At 40.8% G+C, this 15,784-nt stretch overlaps 1 protein-coding gene across 1 annotated transcript in view; it reads left to right on the top strand.

Annotated features, from left to right (window-relative positions):
- Positions 1 to 15,784, top strand: part of LOC144260695 (putative acyl-CoA dehydrogenase 6) — a 132,089-nt gene that overhangs the window by 22,925 nt on the left and 93,380 nt on the right. The window contains exon 2 of the mRNA XM_077809402.1: positions 3,671 to 3,791. Within this exon, the coding sequence (XP_077665528.1) occupies positions 3,671 to 3,791 (121 nt within the window). The remainder of the gene's footprint in view (positions 1 to 3,670; positions 3,792 to 15,784) is intronic.

Here is a 15,784-nt window from a genome sequence, read left to right as displayed (position 1 = left end):
CTGTATGTTGGTAGAAATAAGTTATGCCACATAATATTTTTAATCTTTATCAGAAATAGTATTTAGTATTAAGCAAATATTCACCCCAACGTAAGGGATATGTTAGTCTGGACAGTCAAATAGTGCAATATGCTGTAGTTTCATGAGGCACTACCTGGGGATGTTCTGAAGGTGAATATCCATGTGTTTGTTTTACTTGTATGCTGGAATAATTTATAACAACAACAACAACAAGAAGAAAACCCCAAACCAAAAAAGCAACAACGCTGCCTGTTTCCTCCCATTTCTCCTTTCCTGAACGCTGAGCTACAGATGCTGTTTTTGATACAGTTTAGTACAGATTACTTTATAAAAAGGTTTGTTGTTGTTAACGTCATCTGACATTATATGAGTTTGTTGGCTTGATCAGTTTCCTAGTGGGCACCTATCCATGTTTTTTTAAAAGAATAACAATTGATATTGACTATGGTATCACTCTTGCAGGCAGTCTCCACAGAGGGACAGGAGCTTGCATTGGTATGCAAACTGACCCTCTTCCCCTTTACAGAGATTATGCCTCTGGGTTTGAATTGTGACACTCTAGTGGGGCAGTATGAGGAAAATGTGTACACTGTACTTAAGATAAATTCTTATGCTGTCACCCTAAACAAGAGGACAGTATTGTCATTCTTCACAAGCTTTTGTTGCTGCAAAACTGATGGAAAATGTAAATGAGTTTGATGCTGCAATCATTCCATTGACTTCATTGACTTCTAATACATGCAGATGGCTGCAGCGCTGGACTCAGTCCCAATGGTTATAGTACACAGGGAACAATTCTAGTACATCTACTTCCTACATTTGCTGAGCTCTATCAAAACATTAGGGTAGATTTTTGTTCATAGTTAGTAGTCGCTTCCGGCCATTTTCCTGGACGCTATCAAGTGAAGTCTCACAAACAAAGAACACTATTGATAAAAAATTATACTTTTCTACAGCAAACTCAACATTAAGGGTCTATATCTTAAGTATTTAAGTATCTGAAATGAAAATTTATAAACATAGTGGAAGTCTGTCCTATATGCAACATGGGAAGAGGGAAGTGCAGTTTATTTTTGTTCTTGCTAATCATGTGATCAACAATGTTCATATGAGAGAGATTATAAATAATTTAATAAATTAAACATCCAATGTAATTGTTTCACAGAATATGGTGTTAGGAGTGAAATAATAATTTTTGCTGCCTGATGTGAGGTATCCAGTGTTCCTTGGCCAGCTGTAGAGCAGGAAGCTGGTGTGGATGGGCTGAGATTCTCTTAAGACTGTACAAAAACTAAATCTCTCAAAATGAAACTCCACAGGGTCTCTTCCTTCTCAGCCTAGTGATTTGGGAAGCAGTAAGTATTTATTTCCAGATTAAGAAGTAGTTATCACTACAGGACGTATTTATTTGGTATGGACAAAAGACTGGGAAAGGTGAACACTTGGAATAATAAATGAAGTGTATATTATAATACATCATTATTTTGGAGAGGAGTAAAATCTCCTTCAGGGATTAAAAATCTGTCTTTATCCTTATTAAAAATAGTACAACTTTTTTATTCCAAAGTGTGTGTGTGTTTAACTTGGACCTCTTATTTGTAGGGCCCTACAAAATTCATGCTCATGTTTCATGTTTTCAGATATTTACATCTGAAATTTCATGGTGGTGTAACCATGGGGTTCCCAGCCCAAAAGGAAGTTGTGGGGTGGTAACAAAGTTGTTGTAGAGGGGTTGTGGGATTGCTACCCTCACTTCTGCACTGCCTTCAAAGCTGGGCTCTGAAAGCCGCAGCCCGGAGCTTCCTGCAGCTACAGGAGATTCCCAGAGGTGGAGATGGGCCTGATCTCCACCGTGCTGCTTGGAGCGTCCCAGCCATGGGCTCCTAGCTGCTAGTCCCGGCCGGGCTGGGGAGGGACAGGATTTGCTCTTCCCCTGCACGGCCGCTCTCTGAGGGAGAGCAGACTCACTTTCGGGTACCTTATGCAGCTGCAGGGTGCTCTCAGCAGCATGCGGGAGATCAGACCCATCTCCACCTCCAGTAACTTCCTGCAGCTGCAGGAAGCTCCAGGGTAGGCACCTGGGAGTGGGTCTGATCTCTCCCTGAGAGCAGCTGTTCAGGGGAAGAGTAAGTCCTGTTCCTCCCCAGCTTGGAGGGGACTAGCAGCTGTAGCCAGGGCACAGTAGGAGCCCCCCAAGCCGGGGCGCCCGCAGCCCTCCCCTCCCCTCCCCTCCCATCCAATAGCTAGATTTCATGGGGCAGGTCTGATTTCACAGTCTGTGATACATTTTTCACAGCTGTGATTTTTGATAAGGCCCTACCTATGTGTGATATTTAATGTGTTCAGTCTTCTTGTGCCCTGAAGAATTGGTGTAGGAGCAGACGTGGCTTATGTCCCATCGTCAATTACCCCTGCATAATTTAGAGCATTTTGAAGACTGCTTCAAATTATGCTGGCTAGTAAGAGACCAGTCTGGGCCATTGTTTATACTGGGCATGGGCAGGCATTGCTGAAGTATTCTGCACTCTGGTCACAACTCAACCACGCATGCTACAATGGGAGTGCGTAGTGTGGAGCTAGCTATGTTGGCTCTATGTCAGTCGAGGATTTCCCAATGCTAGGAGAGTCCTCAGCTGCCCATTTAGGCTCCATGACACAAATAGGCCTGAGCATGAACTAGGAGCTGGCCCAATGTATTTCCATCTCCTTCACCCCAATCCTATTTTTGCATGTGTATCCCTTTGACTGGTTTTATTTAAGAGCTAATAGCACTAAGCTTATATCTGGGATAGTAGAGGGTGTGGGCATCCCATATTGGGATCTCATTAGCAGATGCCAGTCTGAATGTCCTCCTCTGCATGGGATGTATACCATGGAACAGGAACAAGAGCCAGAATGCTGCAGATTAACAGGGACCGTAGGTCTAGGTCAAGTTATGCAAGGAATTCCTTTGTGACTGGTCAGTTAGTTTAGCCGAGGGGTTCTCAAACTGCGGGGTCGGGACCCCTCAGGGGCTTGCGAGGTTATTACATGGGGGGATCGTGAGCTGTCAGCCTCCACCCCAAACCCTGCTTTGCCTCCAGCATTTATAATGATATTAAATATATTAAAAAGTGTTTTTAATTTACAAAGGGGGTCGCACTCAGAGGCTTGTTATGTGAAAGGGGTCACCAGTACAGAAGTTTGAGAACCAGCGGTTTAGCAATTTTGACCCCTCTCTGTGGCTGTCTTCATTTGTGGCTTGGCCTTTGTCACCGCTATTATTTGTAGTGTATGAAATCATTGTGCATAGCCAGTCCAAGTAATTTGCATCCCTCACATGAAAGTTAATCATCTGAGGTTGGTGTAAGCCTTCCTTCATATTGCTGCGTAGAAACTAATTTGGATGTAGCAAAAATAGGGATAGTTTCCATTTCTCATGGGTTCTAGCGTTTTTCTTTTCATAACAACTCCTCATGCAGTCAGCATTTCTACTTTCTAAAGAATGGATTTACATTTGTATCATGCCCTTATTTGCAATTTTAATGGACATCAACTGTAAGCCATGGAGATTAATGTATCCAGCAGAAAGCAAACTCATGGGTTTTCAAAATTTTACTAGTGCCATTCTGCGTTAAACGTATTTTTTTAATTTGTTTTCCAAATGCAGATTATTGACAAGGAGATTAACCCATTTGTGGACAAATGGGAAGAAGAAGGACAATTTCCAGCACACAAAGTATTTAAAATTCTAGGACAAGCTGGATTCCTTGGAGTTAACAAACCAACAGGTAAAATCTTTACATTCATTTTAATAGATATTGACCAAAACCAAAACCTGCATCTGAAATCTTGGGTAAAATTTTCAAAAGCATCTTATATATTGTTTTCAGACATGTTGAAGGCACTTGGGGAAGTAGAGCTGGGTGAATATTTTGGTTGAAACTTTTTTCACTGCAAGAATGCAGTTTGAGGTTGACAGACATTTTGCAAATTTGTGTCAAATTCACCAAGTTGTTTTCATTAAAAAAAAAAAAACCCGTTCAGAATGAAACAATGAAATTTTTCAAATTGAAATGAGTTTCCATTTAGAAATTTACTTTAATTTTATTAATTTTTAAAAAGATTTTAAAAATTCAAAAAATAAACAAACATTTCTTTTGACCCTAAACTAATTTTTTTCCAAGTTTTCAGTTTGCTGAACATTTGGAAACATTTCATTTCAAGTTGACCCAAAATTATTTTTTTCCCCCAATTTTGTTCAGAAAGCCCAGTAAATCGAAAAATCAGTTATTCACATGGTTCTACTTGGGAAACTAAGTCCCATTGATTTTCACTTTTGAAAATAGGACTCAGACTCTTAAATCACTTAGTTCTAATATCTGTCTGTTATAGACTGAATCTGAACACCTGGACTTTGGGAAAGTTCAGATTCAGATGTGGCTATTGTGTCTATGGCCTGTCCCTACTCCCTCCACTCTCCCCAAGTTGAGGTGCATTCAAATCCGGGGATTTGGATTTGCCTGCTATAGAGATACTAAATTAGGATTTGGTTGTGATTTGTAGTGGGATTTGTGATTTGTAGTGTTGTAATATAGAGTAGAAACCCTTAATTAATTCCAGTATTAAAGATGTTACTCATTCTAATGATATTCTACATACTTAAAATTGGAAATACCACTGGAACTGGTAACAGAAATGAATTTTTTAAATGCACCTCACTGTACGTGCTGAATGAGCAGGCCATACTAGGAAACATACGTGTCCATATTTAGTCTAATAAACTCACTATGGATTGCTAGAAAGAACTGGCTCAAAGACAGAAATGTTGAGTATTCACATTTAAAAATGTTGGCCTTTGTGTGCAGTAAATGTTTTTTCTCATTTAGTTACAGAGTAAAATGAAACAAAAACTTAGTATTTTGTATAATACGTGGGGTTTATTTTCATGTAGTTCACTTCTACGTGTCCCAGCTTTTAGCATAATTTAAATGATAGATGCATAATACATCTTATATTTAAATTACGCAAAATTGAGATTCAGTCATTCTGCTTTTGAGGTCACATTTAAGTGATATAAGGGATAGCATGGATCCAGGAAAGAGGCATATGTTGCTAAATGCACTTTGTGAGTACTCTTAAAAGGGGACATACAATACTCCCCCAAGGAGTTCAGTCACAAATTTAATTAATGCATTATTTTTTTAACGAGCACCATCAGCATGGAAGTATGTCCTCTGGAACGGTGGCTGAAGCATGATGGGATATACAAATGTTTAGCATATCTGGCACGTAAATACCTTGCAATGCCGGATACAAAAGTGCCATGCGAATGCCTGTTCTCACTTTCTGGTGAAAGTGGGCAGCATTATCTCCTGTAAATGTAGTGGGCAGCATTATCTCCTGTAAATGTAAACAAACTTGTTTATCTTAGCGATTGGCTGAATAAGAAGTAGGACTGAGTGGACTTGTAGGCTCTGAAGTTTTACATTTTTTTTTGTTTTTTGAGTGCAGTTATGTAACAAAAAAAAATCTACATTTTGGAAAGTTGTACTTTCATGACAAAGAGATTGCACTACAGTACTTGTATGAGGTGATTTGAAAAACACTATTTCTTTTGTTTATCATTTTTACAGTGCAAATATTTGTAATAAAAATTATATACACTGATTTCAATTACAACACAGAATACAATATATATGAAAATGTTGAAAACCAGATATTTAATAAATTTAAATTGGTATTCTATTGTTTAACAGTGTGATTAAAACTGTGATAAATTGCAATTAATTTTTTGAGTTAATTGCATGAGTTAACTACAGTTAATCGAAAGCCCTAATTATTATTTGTATTACAGTAGTGTCTCAACCTAGATTGGTGCCTCATTGTGCTAGACACTGTATAAACACATATGCAGATACAGTCCTGTTCCAAAGAGCTTATAGTCTAACTAGTCAAGACAGACAAGTGGGCGGGGAAACAGTGGCTGAAAGAGGTGCAGTGACTTGCCCAATGTCAGATAGATGTTTAGAGTGAAAGACAGAAATAGATCCCATGTCTCCTGACTTCCAGGCCAGTCCTGTATCCATTGTATTACAGGTTCTACTTTTTCTATATGTACAAATATTTCAAGGTGCAAGACATGAGGTCAGCTTTACAGGGACCACAGCAGCTGGAAAAACTGTGGGACTGGAGAAGTTAACTGTTCAAATCAGTGGAGACAAAAGGAGATAGTAATGAAGGAAACACTCAAGGCATGCAGTATTATCTTTGTGATATGTTACTTAGAGATGGGCCTAATTCAAAAGCCTTAGATGTGAACTCATCTGAAGTTTGGTGAGTTTAGTAGATGAAATGTGGCTTATATCTCTGACTTTGTGTAATGTATGATTTTTTTTTCTGCACCTACCAACACCATTCAAGTAAATAATAGATTTTAAAAAGAAAAGTTTGGTTTGAGTTTGATTCAGGTTTGGGGTAAAGGCTTCGAGGCCAGCCTGACTAAAAATTAGATATCTATTCAAGAAAATGAATGAGTACAATATGTAGGATGTCCTCAGAACATTAAGGAGTGGAGGTTAGGAACAAAACAAACAAAAAAGTCTCTCCCCCCTCATCAAACTGAACAGCTGAAATGATAAAAAATATATTTTTCCAGGATTATGTAAGGCTTGAGAATTGACATTATCATCAATAATGACAGATTGTTGAAAGAATGGAATTTTTTTAATGTTCATCTATACACTAAAGTCCATGTACACTGCTGCTGGGAGCAAACTTCCTAGCTCAGGTAGACAGACATGCATTAGCTCTGCTTGAACCAGCATGCTAAAAATAGCAGTGTGACGGGGGGGTAGCACTGATGACAGCTTGGGCCAACCCCCAAGCACAGTTCCAGGAGGTCTGGGTGGGTGTGTACTCAGGCGACTCGCCCAATCTGCCACCCCTGCCATGCTACCGCCAGTCACACTGCTATTTTTAATACACTAGCTTGAACAGAGCTAGTGCGTTTCTGTTTACCTGAGCTGGGAAGCTCTCTCCTAGCTGCAGTGTGGGCGTACCCTAAATGGCAGAGCTGTCACTTGGACAGTCGGTCAGTTTCAGGTATTACATCCCTTTAATTCAGGGATCACTAGTTTCCTTCAATCTCGGGGCTTGTCTACACTTAAAACACTACAGCAGCATAGCTGTGTTGCTGCAGTACTTCAGTATAGATGTTACCTATGCCGACAGGAGGGATTCTCCCATTGACATAGGTAATCCAGCTCCCGAAGAAGCAGTAGCTAGGTTGATGGAAGAATTCTTCCGTCAACATAGCGCTGTGTACATGGGGACGTAGGTTAGCTTAACTATGCCGTTCAGGGTATAAATTTTTCATACCCCTTACTGATGTAATTAAACCAAACTATTTTTCTAAGGTAGACCAGGCTTCAGTTAGAAGACTAAGACACTCAGATTCTTCCTGGAGAACGAAAAGGACAAAAATAATCTTTGAAAAACATTTCAGAAAAAAATAAAATTACCATTCCAAGAAGAAGGAGAATTTGAGATCTCTTGAAGGCTTAGTTACTTCCAGTTTAAGATAAAATTTTGTCCTTGTAGAAGTCAATAAGGGTTTTATCTTGGACTTCAGTGCAGCCAGGACTTCACCCATAATGTTTAAGACTATTAAAATAGGAACTTAAATTGTTGACGTGTTTGATATGCATACACACAAACAAATAACTGCATACATAATAAGGAGTGTCATGTACAACATTAATATTTGCACATGAAAAACAGGTAATTCACAATTGCTCATTTTATGTACACAATTACATATTTAAGTTAGGTGTGCTGTTTTTTTAATACGTTTGACTTTGAGGGACAGATTTGCAAAATGGCTTCAACCTACTGTCTGTATTTTTATCTGCATGTTGTTTGCATCCACACACAGAAACTAGGCCTGATTCTCTGTTCTAAGTCTACTTTTCCCTGCATAAGGACTTAAAGCAGCTGGAAATGGCCCATGGAGGAGAATTCCTGTGAGAATTTGTCTATAGCTATTTATTGGGCTGAGGTAGAGGGAGTGGGGGGAAGTCAGGGACATGGCAACTTGGGTTGGCAACTTTCTAATCGCACATAACTGAACACGCTTGCCCCACCCCTGCCCTCAGGTTCTGCCCCTACTCAGAGGCCCCGTCTCTGCTCACTCCATCCCCCCTCCCTCCATCCCTCGCTTTCCCACACCCTCACTCGCTTTCCGTGGGCTGGGGCATGGGGTTGGGGTGTGGGAGGGGTGAGAGTTCCGGCTGCGGGTGCAGGCTCCAGGATGGGCTCAGAAATGAGGGGTTCAGGGTCCGGGAAGGTGCTTCGGGCTGGGGCAGGGATTGGGGGTGCAGGAGGAGATGTGGGGTTCCGGCCAATTGGAGCTGCAGAGCCGGTGCTTGGGGCGGGGGCAGCACATGGAGCCTCCACTGCATCTAATAGTCCAGTGGTGTTAAACCTGCCCCCTTGCAGCTGTAACTTGTGCTGGAGTCGGTCAATTGAAATTCACGATACACATTGAGAGAACGGAGACCCTTTTGGGCATGCTGCATGCTACCTTTTTAACTGTTCATTACTTACAGTAGATGCCAGTGATAGGTGCCTTAGAATAACCTTAGACTCAAAGATATTACGGTCAGAAGGGACTGTTATGATCATCTAGTCTGACCTCCTGCACAATGCAGGCTACTGAACCTCACCTACCCACTCTTGCAATAAACCTCTCACCTATGTCTGAGCTATTGAAGTCCTCAAACCATGGTTTAAAGACTTCAAGGTGCAGAGAATCCTCCAGCAAGTGACCCATGCCCCATGCTACAGAGGAAGGCGAAAAACCACCAGGGCCTCTTCCAACCTGCCCTGGAGGAAAATTCCTTCCCGACCCCAAATATGGCAATCAGCTGAACCCTGATCATGTGGACAAGATTCACCAGCCAGATACCCAGGAAAGAATTCTCTGTAGTAACTCAGATCCCACCCCATCTGACGTCCCATCACAGGCCATTGGGCCTATTTACCATGAATAGTTAAAGATCAATTAATTGCCAAAATCATGTTATCTCATCACACCATCTCCTCGATAAACTTATCAAGTTTAATCTTGAAGCCAGATAGGTCTTTTGCTTCCCCTGCTTCCCTTGGAAGGCTATTCCAAAACTTCACTCCTCAGATGGTTAGAAACCTTTGTCTAATTTCAAGTCTAAACTTTCTGATGGCCAGTTTATATCCATTTGTTCTTGTGTCCACATTGGTACTGAGCTTAAATAATTCCTCTCTCTCTCCGGTGTTTATCCCTCTGATATATTTATAGAGAGCAGTCATATCTCCCCTCCACCTTCTTTTGGTTAGGCTAAACAAGCTCCTTGAGTCTCCTTTCATAAGACAGGTTTTCCATTCCTCGGATCATCCTAGTAGCCCTTCTCTGTACCTGTTCCAGTTTGAATTCATCCTTCTTAAACATGGGAGACCAGAACTGCACACAGTATTCCAGCTGAGGTCTCACCAGTGCTTTGTATAACGGTACTAACACCTACGTATCTTTACTGGAAATACCTCGCCTGATGCATCCCAAGACCGTGTTAGCTTTTTTCACAGCCATATCACATTGACGGCTCATAGTCATCCTGTGGTCAACCAATACTCCAAGGTCCTTCTCCTCCTCCGTTACTTCTAATTGTTGCGTCCCCACCTTATAACTAAAATGCTTATTATTAATCCCTAAATGCATGACCTTACACTTCTCACGATTAAATTTCATCCTATTACTATTACTCCAGTTTACAAGGTCATCCAGATCTTCCTGTATGATCTCCCTGTCCTTCTCTAAATTGGCAATACCTCCCAGCTTTGTGTCATCCGCAAACTTTATTAGCACACTCTCACTTTTTGTACTGAGGTCAGTAATAGTAAGATTGGTCCCAAAACCGATCCCTGAGGAACTCCACTGGTAACTTCCCTCCAGTCTGACAGTTCACCTTTCAGTATGACCCACTGTAGTCTCCCTTTTAACCAATTCCTTATTCACCTTTCAATTTTCATATTAGATGGTAATATGTTTTGTTAAGTGACATGGGACTCAGCCCCTCATTTATATTACATTTGAGATCTGCTTTGATTGCATTGTTTGGTTATGCTGACATATTGACAGCCACATTAGAGGTGATAACATACTTCATAGTAAGTGAAGTGGGAAATGAAAAGCTGTAGTTTATGCTGAGATGTTTCTGAAGTCTATTAGACTAGACTTAATAATAGAAATACATGGTGATCGGTGTTAACTTAAGTTTGTTAGTCCTTCACAGTTCTCATGTTGAAAGTGCTTTATAAATTTTTGCCTAATTAATCCACTGAGTTTTGAGAATGCTGCATAATTCCTCAAGGGAAAGCAGAAGACTACAGTTTCAATTGAATGGTCTGGCAATATGTCCTCTTTAGGATTATTGCAATATTTCTTCTTCACAGTCAGTCAGTAAATGATGAATAAGAGTGTGAGGATTTCCGCCCCCTTTTTGATGTGAAGAAAGACTTGATTGTGATTCGAAGGAAATGAGTATGATATATTGAAGATAAATATTAGTGTCTATTACTTTGTATATAGGTTTGTATTAAGTCTTTTATTAATTGTATAATTCTTGCTCAGCTACAATAAATATTAGAGATATGAGTCATATTGTGTATTAAACACTATAAAAGTGGAAACATTTTCAAAAATTACTAAGTTGCTGCTCTTTGACCATCAGTAGAATTTGTTTCAGAGTAGCAGCTGTGTTAGTCTGTATCCACAAAAAGAAAAGGCGAACTTGTGACCCCTTAGAGACTAACAGATTTATTTGAGCATAAGCTTTTGTGAGCCACAGCTCACTTCATTGGATGCATACAGTGGAGAGATTTGATACACACAGAGAGCATGAAACAATGGGTGTTACCATACACACTGTAACAAGAGTGATCAGGTAAGGTGAGCTATTACCAGCAGGAGAGAAAAAAAACCTTTTGTAGTGATAATCAAGGTGGGCCATTTCCAGCAGTTGACAAGAATGTGTGTGGAACAGTGTGGGGGGGGGGAAATAAACATGGGGAAATTGTTCTACTTTGTGTAATGACACATCCACTCCCAGTCTTTATTCAAGCCTAAGTTAATGGTGTCCAGTTTGCAAATTAATTCCAATTCAGCAGTCTTTCATTGGAGGCTGTTTTTGAAGTTTTTTTGTGGAAGAATTTCCACTTTTAGGTGTGTAATCGAGTAACCAGAGAGATTGAAGTGTTCTCTGTGTGTTTTTGAATGTTATAATTCTTGACGTCTGATTTGTGTCCATTTATTCTTTTATGTAGAGACTGTCCGGTTTGGCCAATGTACATGGTAGAGGGGCATTGCTGGCACATGATGGCATATATCACATTGGTAGACGTGCAGGTGAACGAGCCTCTGATAGTGTGGCTGATGTGATTGTGTACATTTATTCTCCATATACAACACGTGTAATGATTTTCCCTACTATTTGCAAGCCTGATTCCTGTATTCAAGCAGCAATATGAATGTTATATTGTTTTGCTCTGTGAAATTCACAGGAAGCAAATGCTTTGTGTATCACTTTTTTGCCAGTGTGTCAATCCCATGCTTTGATTTTTCCATAACAGCGTCCAGAGTTGGGAATGTAACTCTGTAGATGCACTTCTGCTTATGTACAGAAACCTCATCTTGTTAACACTGCTCCTGAGATGTACTGAGCATTTTCAGTCTTCATTAAAATGAATGCAATTTGAGCGTGTTCCATACCTCACCGAGATTGGACCCATTATGCCTACCTGTACGTATTCCTAGAGTGTGGTGATCAGACAACAAGCGTGAAAAATTGGGACGGGGATGGGGGGGTAATAGGTGCCTATATAAAACAAAGTCCCAAATATCGGGAGTGTCCCTATAAAATCGGGACATCTGGTCACTCTGTACAGCATTCACGCTTATTTTACCTTCACCATTTAGTGGAAAAGATAGGCGTTGATGACTATGTGTTTAAAATGCACTATTCTAAAGCTCCCAGCGCACAGAAGCCAATATAGAGTAAGCACCTGGTGATATACATTACAGATACAGAGAGAATTCTAGTATTATGCTTGCATAATACTAATAATTTTAAAAAATTGTAATAAGGCTTTAAATAGCTTACAGGAATAGGAAATGCTGCATTCTGTTTACTAAAAAGAAGATATTTCAAAGGAAATATAGGTACTCGGATTTTATACATTCCTCTGGCCCAGATTCTCTTCTCTGCCCCTTTTTTCCTGGGTGCAGTAAAGGCCAATGTGTTTGTGGGGCCAGGGGAAGAGAGAGAGAAGGTGGGCCCTCTCACTGTGTTGAGACTGAAGCCCTGGTGGAGTTCCGAGCACCTGCCTGATGGGTAACAACTCCTAAGGAAGTATCTGCTAAGAATAGCCAAATATAGCTTGCCCTGGTACCTGATACCAGCCCCATCCCAATGGGCTCCCCCTCTTGGGAGCTTCAAGAGGGGTGGCATAGGGATAGCTATTGCACCTCTAGACTAGCCAGTGACTCCCTTCAGACTGAGGAAATCCATGGCAGGTAAAGGTGGGCAGTTTCTAGTGCCTTTGCACATCAGAGCAACACATAGGGAGCGGAGTGGGATTAGAGATTCTGATCCTGTATCTTAAAAATAGGGTGACCACATTTTCCAAAGGGAAAATGGGATATGGCTTGGGGCTCACCTGAAACCCCTCCCCGAGCCTCTTCTCGCACGCGGGGCTGTCCCGAGCCACCTGGCATTACTGCTCACCTGAGCCCTGACACGTGGGGCTGGTGTTGCCACTCGTTCCTCCCCCCTGAACATTCTGCACCCCACTGGGGAGCACCCCCCCACTTTTTTGGCAAAACTGGGTATTTGTCCCATTTGCTCTTGCCAACTGATGATCAGTTGGCAAGAACAAATCGGACAAATGCCCAGTTTTGCCCCAAAAAATCAGGACGCCGGGGACAGAGCTTAAAAAGGAGACTGGCCCAGCCAAAACAGGACACATGGTCACCCTATAAAAACGTAATTTATGTAACAAGAAGTGCAGAAGACTGACTTAATTAACAGAACACAAGACTGGGAGACATGAGATCCAGGTTCTGTTCCTATCTCTGCTTTAGCCTGCCTGTGTAGTCTAGGAAAACTTCCTTAGTCTTTCAGTGCCTCTGTTCTCCCTGGTATTCTGGGGATAATAATTGCCTGTTTTAATACTGGTGTTGTGAGGCTTTAATTTAAAATCTTCATGCGGAAGGCACTACAGAAATGCAAACTATAATTAATTAAATAGCCTTGTTCTATGATTGTGTATTGACCCCCTTTCATTAAATTACATTTTTACATTTCTATCACAACAGTTACAACTACAAGAGTTCTCATAATCTGTCTTTTCTGTCAAAGTGCCTATAAGAACAACAGACATTGAGCCCTACGTCTTTGTCAAGTCAATGAAGAGTGAAGAATGTATTTTTCAAGGCTAGGGCAAATTGAGTAGGAGTGAAAATAGGTGAATTTTAATTTGTGATTTAACTGCAAATGATCATTTGCACAGATTTTACACATTACCTTTCAATTTAGCTGCACACATCACTTCATTATGTTGCTAAGAATTTGGGTTTGAATTATGGAACAAATTACGTGTTCTCACAAACGACTTTAAGAGGAAGAATTTTTCATGGAAATAATATCTGCATTCTAATATATTTTAACCAAAAGGTTTTTCTGTAGCTATTCATGGTGGCTACAGTTCACAAAACTGCTAAGCTATGATTGTTTGACAAATCCAATTAGTTCTGAGCTGCCACTTCTTTATAAAATGCTGAGAGTGTGAAGAGAACACTTAAGATTAACATTAAAGGACAAATAGGATTATTGGGTGAAAGAAAAATACAGAGCATAAAATCCCTCCCTGTAAATGAGTTTGATGGGAAATTTTGAAATATTTCCAAAAGCAATCTCTGAAAAAGTCATTTCCTTCACATTTCTAATATTAATATTGCCCCTTTGTAGTGATTATAGATTTCATTGCAATCAAATTATACAATCTTATTATTTGTATTAAAATAGTGTAGAGAGGCCCCAATCAGGGTCCCATTGTGTTGGCTACTGTTGAAGCATAAAATAAGACAGCCCCTGTCCTAAGCATTTTACAAATTAAATAGGAACAAGACAGGACAGTTTGGTTTAGAACACAGTGGAGGGGGTGAGGTAAGGAGGGGAAGGCAGGAACAAAAGGTTATATATGTTATCGATGTTTACAAGTGGGAGGCTTTTAAAGTAATGTAGTAAAATATATTAATAGATTAGCTACTTTTTCACCTACCTGGCTATTCTCATTAGTCAGTTACCATGGGCATTGGAGAAGAGATGGATCTTAAGAAGGGATTTGAGCCAGGCAGAGAAGTGAATTTACATCTTGATTTGAGGAGGGTGTCCCATGCATAAAGGCGGCATGGAAGAATGCACAAAGGTGCTTATGGGAGAGGCAGAGAAATGGGAGATGGAGGCTGCTGCCATTAGTGGACTGAAACAGGTGAGTCATGAAGTGGTATATACATTTATCATATGGTTTTTAAACATTTCTCTTTCCCAATATTATTTTTTTAGGAAGCCCTCTTACTAGAATTGAAAACTGTACTCCAGACAGGGAAGTCCAAAGAGAAAATGTTTTAATGGTTAAGGTACACCAAAGACACTCTCTCAGTGTGGGTGATATTTATGCCACCTGGATATACAGACTTTCTGTCGGGAAACTAAAGCAGGGGCTGGGATAGGAGATTGACTCCAACCTCAAGCCCTGGGGCCTTCTGTATCTTCCACTTCAGATTATGGGCTGATATAGCAGCTGTTGTTCTTCCAGGCCATATAGACAGGAATGCCTAGTCAATGAATCCATGTAATCATAGATCCAATGGCCCCTTCTCTAGCCCTGCCTCAGGACTCCCCTCTGTGCCATTCAGAGCTTCTCCTTACCAGCACTCAGGAAGTGCAGATGCCCCCTACTCCCTATATGGCTTCTCTGTGTTTGCCCTTCTGCCCATATGGAAATCCAGCAGGGTTTCTGTAGCACGAAGAACTCTTCCAAATGATACATTTCACCTTAAGTCCCAGAGTTCATTACAAATCCTAGTGACAAAGTATTCCCTTGGAAATAACCTTCCAGGAACAAATCCAAGGAGTGTCTTGTGAAATATGCTCTTGTCACTTGAATTAAGAATTCTCCTGGGGCCTTGGGCGTAAAGACTTGGAAAAATACAAATTTCATTATAAATGAGACAGAAGTACTAGTGCAGAGAGTCTCACGGTCACCCAGTAGCACTGAAATCTTGAGTGAACCTTTTGGAAAAACAACTAGGGCAAGATCCTCACCTCTGCACCACCCCCGTTGTGCCAGGTAAAAGGGCTTACCTAGCTGGCATAAAAAACTCTAAAAGCCCCAGATCTGCCTGCTAGAGGGTTCCTCCAGTGCAAGCACTGTAAAAACAGTTATAAGGCTGTCCTCCAAGGACTGCCTTGCAAGGCTCTGTGTCGGGGGTGTGTTGGGAGCTGTGTTGTGTCAGAAGCAGCGCTGCTGTGCATTGTGCTGTTAGGATTCTGGGTAGCACTGGAGCCCCTACATACCTGTAGTGGAGCCTACAGGTATGGCTACACTGCAGATAAAAACTGGCCTGTGCCATCTGACTTGGGCTCGGGCTAAGGGGCTGTTTAATTGTGGTGTAGATGCTTGGGCTGTG

This window comes from Eretmochelys imbricata, chromosome 2, assembly GCF_965152235.1.
Source record: "Eretmochelys imbricata isolate rEreImb1 chromosome 2, rEreImb1.hap1, whole genome shotgun sequence".
Lineage (NCBI taxonomy): Eukaryota > Metazoa > Chordata > Testudines > Cheloniidae > Eretmochelys > Eretmochelys imbricata.
This window is presented reverse-complemented; position numbering and strand designations above follow the sequence as displayed.